The sequence below is a fragment of the Kryptolebias marmoratus genome, linkage group LG5 (genome assembly GCF_001649575.2).
Source record: "Kryptolebias marmoratus isolate JLee-2015 linkage group LG5, ASM164957v2, whole genome shotgun sequence".
NCBI classification, from domain to species: Eukaryota; Metazoa; Chordata; class Actinopteri; order Cyprinodontiformes; family Rivulidae; genus Kryptolebias; species Kryptolebias marmoratus.
In genome coordinates, this window is record NC_051434.1 from 9436590 (window position 1) to 9461052 (window position 24463).

At 42.9% G+C, this 24463-nt stretch overlaps 2 protein-coding genes across 2 annotated transcripts in view; one reads left to right on the plus strand and one right to left on the minus strand.

Annotated features, from left to right (window-relative positions):
• grhl2b (grainyhead-like transcription factor 2b) overlaps positions 1-9646 on the plus strand; it is a 16210-nt gene extending 6564 nt beyond the window's left edge. The window contains exons 8-16 of the mRNA XM_017425581.3: positions 2470-2564; positions 4762-4920; positions 5609-5666; positions 5793-5929; positions 6144-6181; positions 6258-6349; positions 7431-7516; positions 7602-7666; positions 7741-9646. Coding sequence (XP_017281070.1) covers positions 2470-2564; positions 4762-4920; positions 5609-5666; positions 5793-5929; positions 6144-6181; positions 6258-6349; positions 7431-7516; positions 7602-7666; positions 7741-7855 — 845 coding nt within the window. The 3' untranslated portion in view covers positions 7856-9646. The remainder of the gene's footprint in view (positions 1-2469; positions 2565-4761; positions 4921-5608; positions 5667-5792; positions 5930-6143; positions 6182-6257; positions 6350-7430; positions 7517-7601; positions 7667-7740) is intronic.
• Positions 9647-9756: 110 nt separating this feature from the next.
• On the minus strand, positions 9757-22508 carry LOC108241632 (neurocalcin-delta B). The gene is made up of 4 exons (XM_017425927.2): positions 22302-22508; positions 12563-12994; positions 11430-11535; positions 9757-11328 (listed from the first exon to the last, which is right to left on the minus strand). The coding sequence occupies exons 2-4, from the start codon at positions 12938-12940 to the stop codon at positions 11234-11236; spliced, it is 579 nt and encodes a 192-aa protein (XP_017281416.1). The 5' UTR covers positions 12941-12994; positions 22302-22508; the 3' UTR covers positions 9757-11233.
• Between the last annotated feature and the right edge of the window lie 1955 nt (positions 22509-24463).

Genomic DNA, 24463 nt, shown 5'->3' on the forward strand with positions numbered 1-24463 from the left:
CGACTATGGCTGCTGGGTTGTGACAGACTCGCGTTGCGAGCGCAGGCGAAGGAGCTGTCGGGCGGTTGGAGCGCCGACAAGCTCGGACCTGCTGGGCGGGCGAAGAATCGGAGGTATGTGGGAGACCGAGGCTGGAAACGGGATGCACACAAACACACACAAACACACACACACACCTTTGTGCAGCTTGTTGGGACAGGGAGAGGAATGCTCGCCACACTGTTACCTCAGTGGTCTGTTGAAAGTATTTCCCCCCCAGTTTAGATCTCCATCTTAATTCTTCTGTTTGCACAAATCGAGATCGGCCCAGAATTCATCTTCATGCCGTCTAGACTCATATCCATCCTTTGGGTCGAACTGAAAGCGTTAAAATTCTCGATCAGATGATGATCAGTGCGGGAAGTTATCAGAAAACTCTCTGCTGCGACGGAGTTCTGAAAGGGAGCTTATCTACGAAAGAGGCTTTTTTAAAAAGCTGCTGGAATCAGATAAGAAGGAGATCAGAGAGCGGAGGTCTCCTTCAGGACGGGTGGTAAACATGTGGAACGATGAACTGCACACAGAGTTACATCGTCTTATATTTTATATTTTACAGGAAGGACGCCTTTCAGAGCTTTTAAACGAGCTGCTTTTTGAACGGACTTCATTCTCCCCGACGGGAGGAAATTAGAGCGCGATATAAAAACGCCAGACAATGAGATGGGTCTGATTCAGGCGAAGAAGCTGTTCGAAGTCATGATTGACTAAGAATTGATTAGTTGTAGTTTTCGGTCTTTCCTGAAGCTCACTCTGCGCTGCAGCTGGGATTTTCCAGAAGCTGCTGGGAGGAAAGTCTTCCAGTTTTCTATCGGAGGTGTTGGGAATCTTTCTGAATATTTAAAGTTTCTAAAAGCTTCTGGTCGCTGCCAGGGTGGAATCGGTCCGTGTCACGCTGTGGCTGCAACACAACAAAGCTTTCATTATATTTTATTGGGTTTTTTTTTTTTTTGCTTCTATTTTCTTTCACAAGCAGCAAACCCTCCTCAAACCTGTGCAGCACGGTGGAGGGAGCGTCATGGTTCGGTGCTGCTTTGTCATAAACACAAGCGCAGAGGAGCTGGAAGAGTGAGAGGTCTTTGTGCTTCTGCTCCTGTGAGAGAACAGATTCTGGCGGCTTTCTCCACCCAGTCGTGAGCGACGGCGCCGCGCGTTCGTTTAACAACGTGATCGGCGTCGATTGAGGCCGGCGTTGACGCTGAACCCGACGGTGATCGGTCCACGTCAGATGAGCGATCAAGTCGAAATCGGGACGTTATTCCGCAGCCTTCAGGCTCTTCAGGCGATTTGAATGGTTTTTTATTTTGCTTCTGCACATCGGCGCCGCGTTAGGAGGAAGTGCGGTGCCCTCCGAAGGCCCCGACGTCCCGTTTGCAAGTGTAATGAGTCTGTTTGTGAGCGAGGTACCGACACGGACCGCCTGCAGCTTCACCCCCGAAGGCTCCGACCCGCTCCCATCACGCAACAGAGACGCACACGAACTTATGCAAACGCCGCTAACAAGGGCGGCCTGTTTCCGGCTCCGCGGGTCCCGACGACCCGCTGCAGCCGGGTCGCCTCGTCTCCTCGTCGTCGGGCGTAATTCGAAGATCTGGTATGAAAAGCAGCCGCATAGTTTCCCCCCCCCCCCGGGCTGAAAGGGTCATTTGAATGGGGTTGTTTACTTGGAGGAGGGGGGGATGGTCGTCCTGCTGCTTTGTGCACCTGCCGAGGAACCAGGAAGTGTTGGACGCGGCGGCGGTTGGGACAAAGGAGGGCGGAGGGGATGCTCTGCGTGAACCGAGACCAAACCAACCAGACGTTAGAGGCTGAATCTGGCACCGTTTGTTTACAGATGCTTGCGTGTTGTTTACAGCCCTCATGAAACGTCAACAAAAATAAATAAACCCCGCACACCGAGTGTCCACCAATCACATCGCGCTGATGTCATTCAGACCGCCAAAAAGGCTTCTGACGTCACAACAACTTTGTTTGCTTTAATTAGCTGCTTGTTAATGTTTAACTAATGAAGGTTGTTTAAGGTGTTTTGTAAAGTGGTTGTTTTTGTTTCTTTACCGACATGTTTAGTAAACTCGGCGGCTGTCAGATGTCCCATGTTTGGGGGGGGTCAAAGGTCATTTAAAGCAAAGTGATGCACTCAACTGGATCGTCTTTATTTCAGCTCCCCCTTTGAAGCCTGAGTGTGTTTGTTCGAGCAGATAAGGCTTTATTGTCTGAAATGGAAGCGTGTCGAATGGTTGCTTATCTTAACAACAGCTACCAGCTTCTTTTTTTTTTCTTTTTACCGGCTCATTCGTTCTGCCCGGCGAGCACCTTTTTTCTTCTTTTTCTTCTTTGCTCTTTTACCGGCTCATACCCCTCCCGTGCACGTGCGGATGTTTTAAACTCCCGCAGACGTAAACTGAGTCTCCGTGTCTCCGTGTCTCCTCGCAGCCGACTACAAGGAGAGCTTCAACACGATCAGCAACATCGAGGAGATCGCCTACAACGCCATCTCCTTCACCTGGGACGTGAACGAGGAGGCCAAGGTACAGAGGACTAACGTTACGCTTCGTGTTTCTCTTCTCCTTTTCTTTTTTTTTTTTTTGCATGCAGGAGTTAAATGTCATAGTAATTTTCCCAGAAACTAGTTCAGCGTATTTACTCTGACTGGAGGCGTGTTTGTGAACGAGGGAAAAGCAGCTGGACTGGTTTTTCTCTTTTCTCTTTTTTCTTTTTTGTTTTTTTCTTTTTTTTCTTTGTTGTTCTGCTGATTCATAAGTTGGCAAACAAACGGCAAATTAACCGGTTTTACCAACGTGATGCAAGCGCTCGACCTGTAGGAAGACCTCGAGATCTAAAATGAAATCCTTCTGGGCTGCAGACGGTCCAGATCGGAGCTAAAAGCCGTCCCTTCGTTAAAATAAAAAGAAAGCTGTAAGTTTCTGTGAAGCCCACTCCTTTGTGACCGCTCCTTTAAACTTCAGAGTGCCCCCAAGAGCCAACACACAGCGCTGCCTGTCCCCACCCTCTCTTGTTTGTTTTGCCCTCATTTCTATGTGAACACGAATGAGTGTGTGTGTGGGTTGTGTGTGTGTGTGTCAAGTGGCTTTATCGTTGCAAAAGCAGCTTCCAGACAAAGACGTCGCTGGGAACAAAAAAAAATCTGAATTTATTTACAAGAAATGACTCGCTCTGTTCTTTTTTTCCACTAATTTTAGTAATAAAAGGCTGTGAATGTTCCTGTGAGTCCCAATTAATTCAAACAGAGTCGAACGTTTCATCGTCTTTGTAGCTGAGACAAATTTTAGATTCAGAAGAAAACAGGGATTCTCCTTAAAACGCCAAATAAAAGTAAAAAAATTAGGAAAGGAAAAGGAGCTAAACGCAGTTCAGACACGTTTATCCTGTTCTTCTTTGCATCTTTAACTGTTTAACGAGGAAAAAATGTTACAAAACAAACAAACTATGTGAATTATTTGACCCATTTTAATAAACTGTCTGTACACCCCCACCTTCTCAGGCCATTTTAAGTTTATTCAGCTAAAACATTAAAAGTAACTTCACCACAAATCCACACCTGCAAAGAGCTGAACTGCTGCTTTAAGCAGGACGTTTGAATTTATTATTGTTTAAAAGACACAAAATGAGTCAACTTCCCCGTTGCCTTCGTTGGGTAACGACGGCAGCCTGAACTTAAACTGAATTATTTTCTGTTTTATTGTTAAGTTTTATCAATGAAGAGCCTAATTGTTAGAAAAGAAGGACTTTAGGTTAACGAAGTAAAAGTTTAACCCTCAGTCGAAGCAAACGGCTGCTTCAGATCACAGACCTGTTGTGTTAAAAATAACATGAACAGAACTCAGTTGTTCTCCTTTTGGGTCCTCATTTGTATTTCCTCCTCAGGCCTTTTTTATGTAAATTTCAATTAAAAAAAAATTTTTTTTTTTTACTTGATTAAACAAACCTGAAGCTGCAAAGACAAAAAAAAGGAGCAAAGTTCATGTCAGGTCTGGTTTTTAGGAGTAAATAAATACAATAATTGTTAAAAAATAATGGTTTTGCTTCAGGTTTACTTTGAGTAAGTCTGACACCTAGTGGTTAACTTGGGTCACTGCAGCGCTGCTTCCAAACATTTATCAGACTTTTTCTTTTGTTTCTTTAACTCGTTTTTTTTACTAAAACAGATTTCATTTTACAAGCAGCTGCGTCCACTCTCAACAAACATGTTTCTGATTTATTTAAAATACATTAAACAAACAAACAAATGGATTTTGGAAGCCTTGTTCACTTTAATCACATCTTTAAGAAATTAGCACCAGTGGCAAATCATCTGCTTTTTTATTGGGAAACTACAAATATTTGACTTTATGGTTTAAATTCAAGATTTATTATCATAAATCTTAATTTTAAAGGGTAAATGTCACGTTAAAGTTGATCCTTCCGGCCCAGCTAAGTGATAATTAAAAGCTCAAACTACAAATAAACAGAAGAAAAGCAGCGGGCGAATCATTCGGTGAGGTTTTCATGGTTGAAGTTAACAATCCACCGCTTCATGCTGCAGGGATGTTTAGGTTTTTATCTGCTGAGATTTAAAGAAACTTTGTTGACCCGTCCTCGGAGCGCGAGCAATAAAAACATAAAAAGCTCCACAGATGGAGGCTCGGCTCGACAGGCGGGCGGAGACGGGGGAAGCATTGAAGCGCCTCTTCTTCCTCTTTTTTTTATTTTTTCCCCCTCCGTCAGATCTTCATCACGGTGAACTGCCTGAGCACGGACTTCTCCTCCCAGAAGGGCGTGAAGGGTCTTCCTCTGATGATCCAGATCGACACGTACAGCTACAACAACCGCAGCAACAAGCCGCTCCACAGAGCCTTCTCTCAGATCAAGGTCTTCTGCGACAAGGTGAGCCGCTTCCCGCCGGGCTTCGCCTTTTAGTTCCTTCCCTCTGCGGGAACAAGTCTTTCTTTTTAACCTGGAAGAGTCCAGATAAGGAGACCTTACTGTTGAAAACTGGTTTCACTCGATGCGACGCCGCTAATGCTGAGATACGTGGAACAGTTTTCAGGCTTTGGTTCATGAAACTAACGTTAAATGTTTAATTAGACAACCAGAAGACAGAGGCAGACTTTCCATTGGGTACTTATGAGTCATTCGAGGGTTTAAGCAGAAATATATAAACGGGTTCTATCTGATCGGTGATAAACAATCAGATCAGTGCTGTCTGTGATTGTTGGAGTTTTACTGACAGAAAATCTGAAGAACTGCTGTTTCCTGCAGAAATGAGGATGTGTCATTTTAAAAGCTCTGCTTTTTAAAAAGATAAACTCGACAGCTAAAGAGCAGCTGTGTCCAGTTTTGACCTCCACGTCCGCAGTTTGTTAAAGGCAGAAAGGTAAAAGTTTTGGGCTCAGTTCAGTTGTCTTTTAGTGTTTCTTCATGTTTTAGATACTGAAGAAAGTTTTGATTTGAGCTCCCTCTAGTGTCCGAAGCGCCACTGCACAGCAAAACGCACCGTGAAGCTTTTATTTCTCTTCGGCTTTTTATCGACCTTTTGTCATGGTTTTAATTTTTCTGTTTTTTTTTCTCTCAGGGAGCAGAGAGGAAAATCAGGGATGAAGAGAGGAAGTTGCTGCGCAAGAAGTCCAAAGGTTTGAGCCGCGTTTGACACGAGAATAAAACTAAATTAAAGGGAAAAATGAGAAAAAGAAATCACTTCCTGTGTGTGTGTGTGTAAACATCAATAAAAATAGTTTTTGTTTGTTTTTCCTCCTCAGGGAAAGATGGCGTTGCGGTGATAACTGTTCCCAAAAAGTCCGACGTCACCTACTTCAAGACCATGAGCGATCTGGAGGCCCAGCCGGTTCTTTTCATCCCCGACGTCCACTTCGGCAACCTGCAGAGGGCCGGACAGGTAGGAACCCAAGCTCCGCCTTTTTTAACGGGTTGTTTCTGGTTTCAGCCACGATGATGAGGTCACAGCCACAAAGTGTCACTTCTCACTCGTTTTTTTGACCTTCTTTTAAGAAGGAGATGTTATTTAATCTTTTAAAGAACCTAAAAGTCGGACAGACGTGATCGCGGCGAGCCTAACCCTCTCACTAATGGACTTCCTGCTTCCCGTTCAGGTGTTCACCTTCAACACGGAGGAGATCGAGAGGGAAGGGTGAGTGTGCGTCGACAGGAAGTGACCTCCTCCAGGTTGATAAGCTGCACACGGCGTGACGTTGGCGTGTTTTCAGGAGCGTGCTGGTGAAGAGGATGTTCAGGTCGTCAGACGAAGATCTGTGTCCGTCGCCTCACAAGCAGATCAAAGAGGAGACGCAAAAGAGAGGTACAAGATGGCCGCCCGGGGCACGTTGTTCTCCAACCTGCCCAGTTTACACAAATCAGCCGTTTGATTTATCTCCTGCAGACAATATTACAGCGTCGAACTTGAAGGCCCGCGGGCCACAGCCGGCCCTTTGGAACATGTTACTCGGCCCTCCGGTTTGGGACGGATCGAGTCTCTGTCAGTTCTCGTTTAGTCTTCATTAGACAGTTAGGAAAATTCAGTTTTAATTTCTCTGTAATCTCTCTGACATGAAACCGGGCCGATCAAACTCTTGTTGGTAAACCCGCAGCCAAGAAACGTTACCTGATATCTGATTTAACGAGCGTCAGAGCAACAGAGTCTGCTTTAATTTGTCTTTTTCTGTATTTTCTTCTTGTTTCAAAGTTATTGTCAGCAGCTGTGTGATCAGATCTTTGTTGACGGAGAAAAATTCATAAGAAATTAATGCTAATTATGTATTTTTTAAAGTTTGATCATTTTTTCTTTGTTCATTAAAGTGTTTATTTTAAATTCTCTATAATATATAACTGGGAGAAGGTATTTGATATTTCTGTATGAATGATTTGACACATTACATCGAAAACCAAGGTTAATTTATGTTATTTTTATAAATATTGATAAGGCTAGAACTGAGTTATTTAATTTTGGCCCCTTTGTGTTACTGAGTTTGACCCCCCTGCCTTATATAGTTATTTTTTACCACTTCTGAGCATTTATTAAAAAAAATAAAAAGTTAAATAAATAAATAGTTAAACTGAGGCCAGATTGAGAAGCTAACAGCTAGTCTGAGCTGAGCCGAGATTAAAGTGGATTTCTGCCATCTTAAAGCTAATTTTATAGTGGGTTTTACATATGTAGCTGTTATTTCATATTACGGTGTTGTTTTCATAGAAGATTGTTGTTGTTTACAAGCAGCAGCTGGCTGTAGCACTTCCTGTGCAGGAGTATCATAATAAATCTGGAATAGTTGGTGATTTAAGCCGGATAATTTTAGCTAAAAAGCATAACTTGTTACAAAACAGAAAAGCTTTGGTTATTATTTAAGAAGTGTTGACTTGGATCTCGCCTGTCCTGCCTGCAGTACTGCTGTACGTCAGGAAGGAGACGGACGAGGTGTTTGACGCTCTGATGTTGAAGTCTCCGACGCTCAGAGGGCTGATGGACGCGGTGAGTGCGTCCACCGTCCGCCGCCAGAACGTGTGTCCGCAGCACAGTGCTCACCGACTGTTTCTCCCCTTCGTTGTGTCGACAGATATCAGAGAAGTACGGCGTGCCCACGGACAGGATAGCCAAAGTCTATAAGAAAAGTAAAAAAGGGTGAGTGAGGAGGGAGGTAAAGGAAGCGTTCGTTTTACCTGCTGCCTGCGTAGTAACTCACATTCCTGCGGCAGGATCCTGGTGAACATGGATGATAACATCGTGGAGCATTACTCCAACGAGGACACCTTCATCCTCGGCATCGAGAGCCATGCCGACGCCTACAAGATCATGCTGACGGAGATCTGACGGCGTGCCCGCGGGACGGATCGGAGGAGAAGCTGTGACTGCAGATAAGCTGGCGTTACTGGAGACCGTCGGCGGGGTGGAGCCGAGCCGACGGTTTGATGCCCGCGCTCCTGATTCCTCTCCAACGCTTCCACTATGAAGCCGGTCTTATTTTCTGCGCAGGACGGCGGCGATTTTTAACCAAAAAGGACATTTATTGTGAACTGGGAGCGAGGTGAAACGCCTCACGTCCTCCACTTTTACTGAATATTTTTATTGTATAAAAGACTTTGTACGTTTCATTTTTGTACAGACGTGTTTTCGCCAAATAATACATCAGAAGTAGCCACAGCTTGAATTAGTTGGTCCCAAGTAACTTAGATTATTTGTACGCCAGAATAAGTTGTTATTAGATGTGTTATTATTTATTATTTGTGTTTTGCATGTACTTTTTTTAGAAGATTTCAACAACTTTCTTGTACATTTCAGCGATTTGTCACACTGTCACCGCACTCCATTGATTTTAAAATTGCCTAATTGTTCTTATTTTCCAACAATGTGTTAATATTTACATGTCCGGTAATAGCCTAAGTGTTAATTAGTAGAGCCTTACATGAGATAATGATAGAAATATAATAAACATCTCATGGGGGTGAATTAAACCTAGCTGTCATTTATGTGTCAAACTTATTTGACCTATGGTTAATTAATAACAATTATTCATAATTATAGTATCTCATAATTCAGTCGTCAATGAGACAGTATCTCATAGATATGACCAAAATATCTCAAATATATAAAATAATTATGTAAGATGCCATAATTAATAATCAGACACAAAGTCACTTGGTCTTATTGCTAAATTTAAAAAAGTTATGCTACATTTTATCCTGTTTAAAAATGTGCAAAAATGCTACAAGAGAAAAAAAATGAGCTAATGCTAATATTCCTGTATCTAATGCTACAAGACTATTAGCATTAGCTTTCATTTTCAAGTGGTTTCTTTTATTTCATTCATTTTGTAAATGCCAATATTGTTGAAACTGTATATTTATATATTTTTTCATACAATAAATAAAAAATAATAGTTACTGGTATCAAAAAGATGTAATATGTTTTTTAAGAAGTGGCTTGAGCTAACGTTGGCTGATTGCTAATATGCTAAACACGACCTAGCTAAAGCTAAGTTAGCATGCTAACCTGACCTGACAACTGCGTATTAATATCAAAAATTGTGTTTTTAGGATGTTTATCTTAATCTTTGCTCACTGGAAGGGTAATATTTAGTCATTTACAGCTAACAAAACTAAAAAAATGTCATACCAAAAAGTTGGTTAAGATTAAAAAATATATATTTAAAGTTAGAACAAATTTTACTATTAAAAACTAAAAGCTTATCACATTAAGAAGCATATATTTTGAATTTTCTGAAATGTCTTGATCAGATTTCCACTTTAAAATATTTTCAGAAAGGAACCTGTTGACATAGTGTAATAAAACAAAAGTAAATGGTAATTAATTAGGACATTTGTTTTTTTTTTATTAAAAAGTGAAATCATTGCTGTAGCATCTGAGCAACAGATCACTAAATTAACTTATTGAACTGCTGATTAACTCAAAGTGGCTGAACTAAATAAAAGTGAGGAATTATAAGGTTATTATTGACCAGTGGGGGGAAAATAAACATATTTAAAGAATCTTTATCTTCTGGTCCTGTACGTGAGTTTAAATCATATTATTGAAGAACTGTACAATATTTTAGTTATTATTCTGAGCATGTGTATATTTAAAAATAAAGAGCCATTTTTCCCATTTTGTCTTTATTTGAATAAACAAAATGGACATCCTACACAGAATACATAACGCAAGTTAATACAAAAATCTACAAAATGATACAGTGACTCGTTTTTGTTTGTTCAGCAGGTGTCCGTACAGTAGAAACTGATACAATACTGTGTTTTCTGTTTTTTTTTGTGTTTAATTCGTCTGCGTTTGGCACTTGACCACAAGATGCTGTTGAAATGAAACGAGGGGTTAACAGAACCTGTTTGCCTTACGGAAAGGTGCAGATCCAGAAGTCACATGTTATACTTGGATGTCTGTCAGGAAGGTGTAAATTAAAGTCACAGTGAGATCTGCTGCTGACCTGTCAAATAAGATGTTTATTAATGAGCACACATTAAAAAAAAGGTGAATAAACAAGTATACATGTCACAGTAACGTTTACTCAGCAGGAGACAATTAGCAGAACATTTTATTAATTTAGAGACTGAACGTAGTTGCGTTTGAAAGATAATGCTGCTGAATGAAAACTGACGTCATGGTAGAAGCTCAGCATCCGTGGATTTTTTAGTTCTTAAAACGAAGCCACGTCAGCTCGCCGTAACGAGCGGCTCTCCGAAGGTGAGCGCATAGCAACGTGTGTGGTCCTCTCCTTTAAACACGCCGAGCATAAATACGAGAGAATACACCAGCTTCCATTCACGCCTGTCAAGTAAATATAACGCATTCCTGTAGTTTCAAAGTTCATACCTATACAGTCACAGAAGTTTTGTTGAATCATAGTTGGAGGAAAAAAAAACAAACTATATGCATCAAATTCATTAAATTGTGTGAATGTGTGTGTTTAAAGTGTGTATACCAAACTTGGCATAAAAACAAGATAGCTGTAATCCGTAATAATTCCTTCTTATTTAGGAATCTGAGTCAGTTTTCGTAACATTCTTCCAAAAACAGGTTACATAAAAAAAATATTTTTATATATATTTATATATATGTATATGTCAGAAAACTACGATTCCCAGATCTGTCATCTAAAAGAACCACAGCCTGCTGGGAAAACTTGTAGTCCCAGATTTGCTAACTTCATTTTCTTTTTTTTATTTCCAGTGTCGACATTGAAATACTTCAAGACCTGTTTGTCTTCACACGGCAACACGAAGACGACACGAGCACGATTCACTTCAAATAGGGAATAATGCTTTAAAATAAAAAAAAACGAAAACAGAAAAATAAAAGCAAACCTGGGTTTGCCTCGTCGTACCTCACGGGGGCAGCTAGATAATCTTCGCCGGCCGCCGCCTCGCACGGCGCAGGGACAGCTTGGATTTCAACAAGTCTTTGATGGGGTTTTCAGTCCTTCAAGTCGCACTCGCAGCGCGTAGGAGACCCGTGTTTGTGCGGGACGCCTCCGACCAGACGTAGAGGCGCATGAACGGGTGCGTCTAAGGGGTTACCGCCAGGCGTCGGTCTTTACCACGTGTGCAGCGGCGGCTGCGTGTATTTCGTATTCATGAGCCTCTACGAGTCACGGTGTCGGATGTCGAAGGGTCTCAGGTGGGTCGGATGAGAGAAATGATTAGAAATGTGCTAATTTATGAGTAGGAGGAGTCCGGTTTCCTACTGCCCAGCACTGCTGGGGTCACACTGCAGCAGTCGCACGATGGACGGGTCGTTCTTCGCTCCCTCGACGAACTCCTCCAGAGACAGTTTACCTGAAAAACAAATACAGACTGATTTAGACCTTATTCAGCTGCGGGTTTGTTGTAGTTTTAAAGACAAGCATTCATTCAGGCCAAGGCTCAGAGAACCTCACCATCTCGATTCGTGTCCATCTGCCTGAAGATCTTATCTGTGCGTTTCTCAGGCGTGGACTCGTCCTCGGGCATCTTCATCACAGAGGAAACCATCTTGTAGATGGCCTGCAGGCAAACAGGAGAGAAAAGGACAAACTTTCACCAACAGTGGAAAAATAAAAACAAAACAAAGACCAGAGAAGGTGCAGCGTGAAGACAGCCCGAGGCACAGCGGTGCACGGGAAGACATGTCCTTCTGATTTATTCAATCAGTTCTCTCCGCAGAAAGACAAATAAAGACTTCCGTTCATTTTGTTTTCATCTCTTATTTTAGATTTAAGTGCAGAAAAGCAGAGTTGTTTAGATTGGTGAATAAATGACCTAAAACCTAAACCATAATGATTAGAGTTTCATCACTTCCTGTCCGGACTGAAGTGGATCCTAACTCCGGGTTATTCTCACCTGACTGATAAAATCCAGATCGGTTCTGAAGAATCTGAAATCAAATAAGCTGAGATTCAGGGTTTTTTTTCCTGAATAACTGGCCTGAAGCCTCAAAACCACCTTTGAACTCGCCAAAACCAACCATCTGAAGCTTAAATATGAAACCACAAAGTGTTCAAAGTGACTCATCGGTCCGTGATGCAGCTGAAACTGATAAATGTCCAATAATTTATCAGTTTCTTCTTCTATGAAACACATGAAGACGACCGATTACCAACTTGCTTGAAATACAGAAAGTAGACACGTTTCCTGGATTTATTTCAGTTTGCTTACATCTAAATGGTCGACCTGAACGCCGTCATGAAACGGTCCCTTCACAGAAACACGTTTTCTTCACACGTACAGCCTAAACAAAACCCCGGCATCTCGGAGAACGGGATTAGGCTTTCTGTGAATCTCCGCTCAATTTAGCCCGTGTGACGTGGGAGCCGAGGAGGCGCATGCAGGATCGCCGGGCGGCGCGTGCCTCGGCCTGCCTGACGCCGTTACGGCCAATAAGTACCGAGCCTCAGCTGTGAGGCGCCGAGTCGATATGAAGACACTTAAAGAAGTCGTTATAAAAACTCTACAGCTGAAAGTGCAAAGAATAGACAGGTTTAGAGATGAAAGGGCGCAAAACCAACCAACAAAAACAAAAAAACCTTCTCACCGTTACAATCTCCAGCATCTCGGCCTTGCTGATGTAGCCGTTCCCGTCCAGGTCGTACATGCTGAACGCCCACTTTAGCTTCTGGTCCAGCCGGCCGCGCGACGTGACGCTGAGGGCGATGATGAACTCCCTGAAGTCGATGGTGCCGTCCCCGTTGGCGTCGAACGTGCGGAAGACGTGCTCGGCGAACTTGGAGGCGTCGCCGTACGGGAAGAAGTTGGCGTAGATCTTCTTGAACTCCTCCATGGTGAGGGCGCCGCTGGGGCAGTCCCTCAGGAAGCCCTTGTACCACTCGGTGATCTCGTGCTCGGTGAAGTCCGTGTTCTCCACCAGGTCCTGCATGACGTCGGGGCGAAGCTTGCTGTTCTGTTTGCCCATGGCGGCTGCGGCTGAGGCTGGTTTTCGAAGGGAGGGTGGCGGCGGCGCGTCACACTGCAGGTGGAAGGAGACGTTAAGAAAGGCAATTAGAAACGGCAGCAGGGAGGTGAAAAGATGAAGGCTGTTTGTTGACACCCAGATCCTTTGGTTGTTTGCAAGCAGCTTTGACCTTAGCTGATATTCCAAACAGGTGAGAGGTCGTTTCATCCCAGAGTCGGGTTTACGAGCTCTGCCTGAGCTGCGAAACACAAACTGAGAGATTCTACGATATTTAATCATCTAAGTAACGTTAAAAATGGTTCGAAGACATGTTATTTTTGTGTAAAATAGCTGTTTGTGTTGTCACAACGCCCTTATTTAAGTGTCTCATTAGCAGTGTGTGTATACCTAAACGCTTTAAGAGCCATTTTGTGGGTCTGAAGCTGATCTAGAGTCACTTTTCAGTTACTCTAACATTCAACGTTAGATGTGACGTTTCAAATCATTCTGCAATACTTTAAATACCATAACTGTGCAAAGCCTGATACATATATATATCTGTATAATACATCTGAAAACATGAACCTGGAATGATTACACTAAATCATTTATTTATTTAAAAAAAGAAAAAAAGAAGTGGGCTAAGAACTCAGCCTTGTGGTACACCGGCCTTAGTTGTGGATGTGGAAAGCATAATTTAAAACCATTTAAAGCTCATCAGCTGTTCAGCTCTGTCTGACCAGAAGAAGTGCACGTATGACGACACGTGTGCTGAAGATTGGAGGCGTTTGGGACACAAGAAAGACGTGAGAGACAGAAAAACAGCTGCTTTCTCTACACACAACCCAGCTGCTGTAAGTGGCAGGAAAACCTCCTGCCGCTCCATTTCTGTCACTGACGCAGGAGGAAAACCCACCAAATTATGGGTTCTCTCTGCACCGGCCGACAGGACGGGGATATTTCCGTCCCTTTGGCACATTTGTTTGCGGTTAGAACCAGATCAGAGCTTGTGGTTCTCGTATTTGCATTCAATTTGAGGTTTTTTATATTTAGAGTGTCGGCTTTGAGATAAGTTGACTGCTCGGCGTTCGTTCTTTTCAGATTCTGCCTTCCTGCGGCACGAGAAGCCTTTGAATGCATCACGGCTCTGGTTCTTTCGCTGCTAATTGAGGTTGTAGTTTGTTTGCAGCTTTGATGCTGCATTTTGCACTTAGAGCTCTGAAACGCCTGAAAGTGAGAGGAAGATTGATGAAATGAAAGAGGCTGAAGTTCTGCTGTTATTTATAGTTTCATGAAGGTGGAGAACACAAACGACGTGCACTTTACTGTCTAATAATAGTTGTGAGTTCCTAAGAAGACAGTCCTGATAGTTTCATTTGTTTAGTTTATTTTAATCTTATCGCTTCATGTTTATTTTCGGCTTTTTGCTTGCATTTTATTAACTTTATTGCCTTTTTTTCAGTGAATATCACTTTGAGCATTTCAGAATGATAGCCTCAGGTTGTTTTTGTTTGTTTTAAGTTTGCAAATAATCATCATCACAACAGCGACTGCAGTAAACTAAACAAAGGCAGATAAAAAGAGACCACCAAACGTCTGCGTGCTGCAGAACCTCTCCAGATGCACAACCACACCTGCGTGCATCTCTGCAGAAGCATCCTCTGTTTCCTGCAGGAACTCTGAGGCTCACTTCTGACACCACACGCCGCTTCACCCTCCGCTCTGCCGGCTCGTTAGTTTAGTTTTGTTTTTTCATGGCAACATTTTTACATTAGGTTTGTGTGGGAGAAATAAAACTTTTCTGAAACAAGTGCAGAGAGGAAATGGGGTGTTTTGACCCCAGCAGAGGACGAAGAGCATCATTAAACCTGCAGATAACGAGCTCACAGGAGAACCTGAAAGCTGTGAAAGGCTGAACGCCAAACTGGAGCAAAGCAAAAAGAGTTTAGTTTTCAGTCAGTGGTTTTGTTTTCTTGTACCTAGAGTCCAAATCAAACCTGAAAAGGGTGAGCTGATAAAACAGAGACAGAAAACTGAACCCCATTTACTCTGGACTCAGAGACACCGCCGTCAACCCTGCAACACTCGAAGGTTTGAGAATTTCAACAAAGAAATGTGCGCACCATCCGTTCACTTCTCTAACCCGTCAACGTTTGGATCCTCTGTAAGAGCTGTCCCAACGTTAGCTTCCATGTCTCAGCAGAGACACGTTCACTTGTCCTGTCACGAGAGAATAAACTCACTGCTTCAGTCGCACCGTTCCAGCGAAGAAGGAAAAACCAAATTCATAAGCAGCAGTTGTAGCATTTTAACGCATTTTGAACCAGTTCTCGTAGTTTAATCCTTGAATGTTTAGTAACCAGTGAGCTCTGACAAAGGGACTTCACTGCTGCTACCTGCAGATAATCCTGACGCTGGAAACAGCAGAGAAATCACAGATTAACACCCGTTTCCACACACATCGCTGCTGGAACAAACGCCGATTGTCTGGGTCCATCATTAATCACACATATGTGCTAAGAAGCAGCTTAAATGTCGACTCAAGTGATCAGAATTGCAAACTGAGCTGATTGAGATTAGATTAGATTAAACTTTATTGCCGTAACACATGTAGAAGTACAAGGCAAGGAAACGCAGCTTGGTATCGAACCAGTAGGGACTAAAACAGGAAGTGTAGAATATATATCATTGTACTACATGAGTTACAGATTTACTTCTGGATTAATCAGCTGAATTAACCCAGCACATGTGCTGTATGTTAGTATCAATTAAACCAGCTCTTTCTAATCCTAATACTTCATAAAAACTGATAAAAAAAATACAGATCAAGAGTCTAACGCATACTGAAGAAGAAATGTATAAAACTAAATGATGCAAACAGCAGAATTTAGTGGAAACAAGATTAAGTTATCAGAACATCTCGCAGCCTAAAGTTACGGGAACACTGAACCGTTCCTAACTGAGGAAAACCAACATTCCTGACGGATCATTCCGAACGCGGCGCTGCCCCTGCGAGCGGCTCTTTACGCGCGTGGCAGCAGGAGGTCGTGGGGTCACGTTCGCCGCGAGCGACAGTAAAAAATTTAACTAAGTTACACAAAAACGTTTGATCCCATGGCAGGACCGCACCTCTCGGTCTCGGGCTAAAAACGGCGTCTTTGGAAAGGAAAGAAAAATGGCGATCCGTGCAAACGTTTCCTCAAAGACGGGCGAGCCAAAACAGAAGCTTATACGTTACTGAAGACAAATGTCATTACTAAACGATTTAAAAGCATCTGTCTCTTCTTCCTCTTTTCCAGACGTCTTCACTCAAATTTGCTTTTTAATTGCTCGACGGACTACGAAGCTGAAGGCGCTCTCATTAAGCACAACAAACGGCTCTTACTGCAGAAAAAAAGGCTTTTTGAATCATCGAATCACTCCTGAAATTACAAACACTTCCTGCAAAGACTCGACGGCTCCTTTGACCGTTTCGCCTTCAGCCGACTGAAAACGTTGTTTTTTTCCTCTCCCCGTTATTACAAACCAGGCAGAGGAGGTTAATTAGAGCCCTTCTTAAAAGCTTTACGGACGCAGCGGGAGCCACGGGATTAATCGGGAGTTTGACAAGTTATACGTGTGGAAGTAGAGGCCATTTTGTTTTCTACGTCAGTCCAGGGACTAAATGTTTGATGAAATATCGAAACTTAGAATTATATCAAAACGAAAACAACATAAAACTGACAGTAATTACACACAAGCTGTTAAAGTGACGATTATTTTCTTGTTAAATTGCGGCTTTTTTGGCATCTTGAAGCATTTTCCTGATCGTTTACTGAGGCGAGAAGTGCTGGAGCTTCTAATAACATCGTGATTGTTTCCGGTCCAAAGCGTTTGGTGCTCTGGCTGCCGTTTCTCCATCAACTTTCTGCTTTTACTGCCCAGAAAGCAGCTGAAGTACAGTTTCACACTGGAAAACAGTGACAGGAGAAAACCGAAGAGCTTCCAGTCCCCTGAGGAACATTCAAACTTATAAACTTATAACCAAAAAGCAGAAAATAAATGTTTTTCTAGAGTTGAGTTCAGTTTGTTCATATGGCGCCAATTCACGGCAAAAGTTTTAAAACAACACTCGTCTGTGAGCAGCTTTTTCTTTTAATTAGATGAATAATTAGTCCCAAAAACAAACAGGATCAATTCTTTGATTTGTTGCGTTGAATCAAACTCAAACTGAATCTCATCACATCGCGATTAAAGGCTCCGTCGTATCGTTTCGTAGCAGATCTGATCTTGTTAATCTCTATTAAATCACTGTATTTAAAAAAGAAAACAAACATCTGAATGAAGGTGTGAGAGCTCAGACCTCCCCTGAACATCCCATCAGATGGTCACCCTAAGAGCTCCGCTATTTCTGGCTCTGTGAGATCACCGCCCCACGATTAACCGTTAAGACTCTTACCTGGCGGACCGGTGACGGCACCGTTACGTAACCCTGGCTCTGATGAGCTCCAAAGTCACGTGGCCCGGGACGGACCCTCCAGCTGAGCGGGACAAGCGAGCGAAGGCTAGTTTAACCTAACCTAACGCCGGCGTTGGTAAACCTGAGCGGAACAGGCCATCCCTTTCAGTTTATATTAACACCAACAATGAAGACATGATCCGACCTCATAGGACGTCTGACACGTTAAACCTCCGAATCAACCAGACCACTGTGCGTTAAACTGCACAAAAACAGAAGGACGAATGTCTCCGAGTTACATTAGATACGATTCTCCTTCTCACTCAGGCTCTACGAAGCTTCAGAAAGCTCGGCCTGGTTTTAGTAAGATTTAGTGTTAATAATGTCATGTTGAGGGAAGCAAGCGCCCCCACAGCTTCTGCCAGGAGCCACAGTACGTCTGAAAAGTCGATCTGCTGTTTGGAATAACGCTGCCTTGGTTTGGACCCAAAGCCGCCGACAGAACGCCCCAGGTGACGCCGAACAGAAGCCAATGCCACTTCAGTCTCAGACGGGAAACAATGGAGGCTGACGGGCTCGAAAGGCTTCTAAAAGGCCTTCATCCAGCAGCAGAAGAGGTTAGGGTCATGTACGCAGCTGAGAACTCCAAGATCTGAGATCATTTGTGATGACGCCTCTTACGGTGACTTCCTGTTCCTGATTGAGGCATTCGGTTCGGCTGATGGGAGGCTACCAGCTGCTCCAAGGGTGGGGCAAAAGGTTTCCATACCTGGGAGCTGAACTGGGGACCTCGGTCTGGAACTGAACAGTCTCCAACACAGTGGCACTGAGTGGACAGCTTTGAAAACGACTGTATTTCCTTTAAAAAGCCAGTTGGGGTCCAGTTTCTTAAACGAGTTTCAATCCCCCCCAGGTTATCAATCCATTAGTGCACGAGGGTGACAGGATGGGTTTGAAGGTCTTTGGCTCATCACAAGTGGAGAACTGTCACAAAAGGGCATCTGGTTTAATATTACTGGAGCCAGGATGGTAGGTTAACCTGCAAACAGGTGAAGAATAGAAACTATCAGGCTCATCTTGAGTTAAAAGTTAAATGTTTGGCCGATCGAAGACAGAAGGGATTTTGTGTGATCCGTCTGTGCGATGAAAGGGGATTTGGCTCCTTCCTTCCAGGACCATCTTTACGGCAAGTGATTCATGATGTCTGCCGTGGTGATTACAGAGCGTGTTTACTGCATTCGGTGGTTAAAAACCGGGGCCATGTGTGCTGCGTCTAGAAGAGGATCGTCGCAGCCATGCCCCCACTTTCCAACAGGAGCAAAACCCAAAGTCACAGAAACACTGAAGGAAGCGGGTGAGACAGCTTTGGATCCATTTCTACAGGACCTTCTGTCACTCCAATCAGCACTTTGACTCCTGTTTTTGTTCATTTAGCTCCCATGATATCAGTGTGGAGCAAATGTTTCGTATCTTTGCTCAGGATTTCGTTTGAAGTGTGGGTCCCTGTCCTGCACTGGAGTCAACTCTGACCTGTTGTTTCAAGGCGCTCCACGCGGCACTCATCCCAGAACATCTTGTAGCCATCTTATATAACCGGGACAAGACTCCGTTTATATCCTGCAGGTAAGTCCCAACAGATAATCCCGAGAACAGAGGCCGCCCGGGAGGCAGGGCCATCCACAAAGACCCGCTTACAGACGGCGAGGTCACAAATGATGCACTCAGGACGAAATGTGATGCACCGCCGCGCGGGCGGCCATTTTCAACCTCACAGATTACTCCAAGAGAAGCTGATATTCACCCACAAATCAGCTTTTATCTCTGCAACAATAAAACAAGAACTTTAAACATTATTGACATCATTTTTTCTCCGTACATGATGGTTAATTCATTTCCCTCCTGTTTGAAAAGTAAAACGTTCTCACTCCAAGCTGCCTAAATGTGTAGCTTCATCTTGGTGCATAAAGTGGACATCCAGGAGCTTTAGAGCCATTAAAACTAAAAAGAGGCAGCAGCTCACGTTCCAAACAGGCAGGAAAGTAAGCTTCAAACAGATATTTGTTTTTATATCAACACTTTCAACCTGAAACTGCTGATTTGTTCGTACGTTGGAGCAGAATGAAACGTCTGCTCCTGTAAACCGAATCCGGCGTAAACAAGTTCCTGGCCTCCGCCCGTTTTCTCCCAGTCAGGCCGCCGTCGAGCGCAGCTGATGGCATAACTCCAGGGAAGCGGGCGGGCGGGCGCTCACGTTACAAGGCCCCGCAGCGGCACGACTTCGCCGCCAAATGCCTGACTGCAACCCTATCCGCCGTGTCATTTGGTTTAAGGTCAGAGCGGGACCGAGGAACGCCGTCAGTCTGCTGGGGCGAGGGGAAAGTTTCTGTCAACGAACCAAACGACTCAAAGCGTTTGAAGAAAGGGGTTAAAAGAAAAAAAATCCACTCCGTAAACCGAGCCGGCAGAAATAACATCCACCGTCACGGTTTTGTAGCTCCGTCCAGGATGATTAAATGATGGCTAAAGCCACAGCAACTTCATCCTTTTACCAATTATCTGAACTGAATCAGCGAATAACTGAGTTCATAATAATCTGTCTGATTTATTTCTTGTTTCGCTCATTTTCTAAACAAAACATCCCTTGAACATCTTCTTATCTAGTGCTCGAAAACAAACTTTCTTACAAATTTATCTAAAAAGTAGAGCTGATGTCTTCTTCCTGTGATTCTTTACATTAATAACCCCCCATCTCTAGCTTTAATAGCTATTTTAATTATAAGGAGTGTAAAATAAGCTTCTGTTAATAGAGATTATGGCTGACAGTTTTGTTTTTTCCTGCCTGCATTCATGAATACACTCGTCTTTTTGTTAATAATATTAAATAGCCATCGCTTTCCTTTTCCAAACTGTATTAAAAAGAAAGAAAAAGAGAAAACATCTCATCCATTCTGTAGCTGAGGGAGAGGCTTCATCGTAATTCAGCGCACATCAGCTCCCATTGTGAGCCGGAGAGCTTTGTGCAACAAGGCGCTGCAGAAAACCACAATCATGACACTGAAGCCATTATGAGGAGCAAAACGAGAACGAGATAAAAAAAAAAGATAATAAAAATGTCACTGACGGCTTGTCGACAAGGAGATGAAGGGCAGAGCTGCTGAACAAGCGGGGGATTGGACGAGCGGCTCAGGAAACTGAGAGCGGCTCCTAAATGTGGCGTTTTTCTTCTCCAGGACGAGACAAAAGCTGCGGAAAAGTCTGAAACCTTATCCGCCTGAAAGAAACCATTTGTTGCTTTCCTCACGTCTCCTCCTTCTCAACCAGCCACTCTGTCCTGTGAAAAAAAAAAAGAGCCTGGGTTCATTTTAAAGGACGAGCGCCAACGGCGTCCTTGGAGGAGCCTAACTACAGGCCGCCGTTCTGCCAGCGCGGTCGCCCCGGTCAGAGGCAAACCCGCAGGACGCCCACGCCGACGAAAAATAGAACAGCTGCTCGAATTTAGCAAAACATCTGTGAGAGTTCAGCACCTTGAAGGGTTTGGAGGCGCCCGCGATCAGGACTCCACCCTCGTGTCAAACACATCCCCAGATCTTTTTGTGCTCCTCGTGTGTTTTATCTGCAACTCCAGTTTGCCGGATTGCTAAAATTAAAAAGATAAATTAAAAAAAAGGCCCCAAGGCAGCGAGCTGGATGCAGTTTTCTGCTTCCTCTGCTTGATGGAGCCTCTTCGCTCTCATTTCCTGCACCTGAACCTCATCTCTCTCTTTTCCCCCTCGTCATTGCGACAAGAAATAAGTCTATATGAGTGTTGGTGTTTTTGTTTTTCGCCTCTCCTCTCTCTGATCCTCTCATGAATATTTTAGTGGGACTAACAGAAGAAGTTCAGCCCATTTATCCGGCGCCGTTTACACCTCAGACCAAACCGAGGACGACAACCACCAGCCTGACGTCTGCACCAAACCTGCAGCCGTTCCTTTCTAAACACTCAAACCATCACCAGAAATGTTTCCTTTTGTGTGAACCCTGAGTTACCAGCTCTCCCTGAAATGGTTTATAATCAAAGACAAACTGGATTTCTTTGCCTTTAAAAGAAAAAAAACATCATTTTGAACATCTGCTTTAGGACTTTTTTAACCCTAACCCACAAATAACAAGAACAGCAACACAGATCATTTCATATTTGACTTGATTACAGACAAAATTATGTTTTAGATTTTAAAAAAAGGCAGATAATGTCCACATTTTCCTGCAACATCACTGACGCTAAATATTATCTGGACTTTTAGACGCTTATGTTCAGGAAAAAAGGGCCGATCCACAAACAGTTAGTTACAACTTTACAAGTCATTTCAAGCTGAAAAACATCACGCCACAAAAAAATAAAGCAGAGATTAGGTGGTGTGTCTGTTTAATATCTGCATGTTTGGTCACCTGAAGAGACTTTAAAAGCAAAAGTGATCCCTCACAGAGGAAAAAAACAAACATTTCCACTCCTTTGTCAGAGTAAAGCCAGTAAATCTACCCCCCCCCCCCCTTTTTTTCCTGCTTTATTCCACTCACTGACTGACTGATGTGTTTGCTGAAATTACACACTCACTTTGTTTTTTTCCACTGCCTGTCCTCACTCAGTAAATGCAAAGACACCAGCCACCCCCCTGTGGCTCATCTGAAGGTTCAATAAGGGATAAAAACGAAGAAGAAGAAGAAGCTTCATCCGATTAGAAATGTTCTGGTCGGGGCTTATCTGCAGCACCGAGCAAAGTTAAAATCACTCCGAGTTGTTCCTGAAACAAGCATAGGACGACTGAGAGCGATGATATATTTATATGTTGCAAGAGCACTTGTTTAGCGTGTAAAGTCATCTCACCTGAGCTGTGGGAGAAAATTAAAAGTATCAGGAAGAGGGAAAACTGAGTGAGTGGGAGGGACGCGTTAGCTACAACTTACCTTGGAAAGTTCCTGTCCGGGAGGGGAGTTTTGTTTATTTATTTTTTTTTTAAGTCTTCCTAATAGTCCATTACCTCGTGTGAAAGGCGGCGGAGGAGGGGGGGAAAGCGGTAAAAAAAAAAGTTTCAGAGGAGCTGAAATTCCCAGCTTGTTCACGGTCCAAACTCCAGGAAGGCTGTTTCCTGGACCGCTGCTCGCGCTCCGATTAGCCCCAGCGGCTTCTGGCCGTGACGTCAAAACAGTGCGTCACGTGGTCCGGCGGCGACCAATGGGAGCGCGGGGGTTGTCCTGGCAACAAGAGACAGGGCTCCCCGAAGAGCCGTTAGTCTGTAAAAATGTACACAAAAATAGTTATTTTTCTTTCTTTTTTTTTTTATCAAATAATGACTACAAGATGTATTTCTAAGACGAGCACTACTGGTAGTTCAGCTGTCACTGTAACGTTATTCACTTTGCAGGACTAGGAGAAAAAGTTTTCAAAGTGCAAAAGCTGTAATTCGCACCATCACAACAACTGTTTACCTGTGTTTACATATAAATATATATAAATATTTAACTTCTGCAAACTTTGTGGCATTTTAACCAGTCATATATTAAAACGTTCAGCTCATTCAGAAGCTGGGAGCCACGACTTTTGGCTTTTGTGACTTTTCTACTTTTCAAAATACAAAGATTCACCCAACAAAAGTATACTGATGTAGTTTCAGTTTCTTCAAAAGGCACTGTTGTTTTTTTTTTTTTAAATATATAATATGATGCTTTTAGTTTCTTACTAATTTTGATATTTTAGTTTTTAGCTACTGTTCTTCTACTTCGAGCTTTTTTGGTGTTTTATCTTTTAGCTAGCTTTTTGCTCCTTTCATCTAACCTTTTGTTGCTTTTATTGTTTAAATGCAATTACATTTTTTTTAAAACTGCCTTTCTTCTCATTAAAACATTTAGTTAATTGTATATTTTATATGATGAAAATGCACGGACCAGGAGTTTCTAACCTAAGAAGCCACCCTTTAAAAAGCCTCATTTCAAAACCTGAAAAAAACCCCATAATTTATTAGTTTGCATCCTTAGTTTACAGCTGCTCCTAAACATTAAAATCCAGTCAGTTTTGCTTGGATTTTGTGTCACTCCAGCCTTCATTCCAAAAAAATGGATAAATCTTTAGGGGGATTCAAATAAGTTTCCTGAACTTGTTACAGCTGACATGTTCTGCTGGAGGGACATTGTTTTGTATTATTTCTGAGTCATGATGATGATGATGATGATGATGAGAGGGAGCTAATGGTGACATGAACTTGTTGTTGCCAGGTACAGGTGTTCTCATGCAGGCACATTGGGAGGCTGCATGCGTCGCCTGTAAGATGATTAGTGGAAGTCAAAGCCACGGGGCTTATGCAGTCGCTGTTCCAGGGAGCGTTTTCTTAATGGCCTTATGAAGTACGCAGAGCACCCCCCCCCCCTCCCTTCACCTGTGTCAGCGAAATCCTGATCTCAGAGTTCACACTGATCCAGTACGTGCAAGGAGGACAGGGAGACATTCAAAATGCACAACGAATATTAACCACATGAGATCTGTTGAGCTCCTGCCTGCTACCTTGAGCTTCTCTAAGAATACGTGCCAATTTTTATTTTAATGACTTTTAATCTGAAAGTAAAGAAGTCAGAAGATATGTGTGCAGGAATTACATCTCATGATGAGTGCATTCTGGAGAAACCTGACAGAACTGTATTTAAATGGAGAATATGTTAAAACACATCATGCAATGATGAATTTACACGCAACAACAACAACAACAACAAAAAAGACAAGTTTTCCTGATTTTTTTATTATTGCAGAAGTGCTCAAAAGGAAAACAAAAGTGTTAAAACTGTTAATGACACTGACTGCGCTTTCTGTTTTGGCAATAGTGTTGCAGCTCCCAAATCATGGAACCATTTGCCAGAAGTACATGTCAGAAGTGCCCCTTTATTGTCCACTTTTAAATCTCTTCTCAAGACACACTTTTATTCTTTGGCTTTTAGACACGTTGAGGCTTTTGCTCTTACTTCTGTTATTGCGTTTTATTGTTTTTCTTGTCTTTTGTCTTTTCAATACTTTGAATGTTTATTGATTTTTATCTGTACAAGCACTTAGACACAGCTACTGTCATTTTAAAGTGCTTTAT

Excerpts from the sequence above, each read along its gene's own strand:
- LOC108241632 (XM_017425927.2), bottom strand. The coding sequence starts at position 12,940 with ATGGGCAAACAGAACAGCAAGCTTCGCCCCGACGTCATGCAGGACCTG. Across the intron at positions 11,536-12,562 it reads AGATGCTGGAGATTGTAACG|GCCATCTACAAGATGGTTTC; the intron begins GTGAGAAGGTTT and ends GTTTGCCTGCAG. Across the intron at positions 11,329-11,429 it reads GATGGACACGAATCGAGATG|GTAAACTGTCTCTGGAGGAG; the intron begins GTGAGGTTCTCT and ends TTTGTTTTTCAG.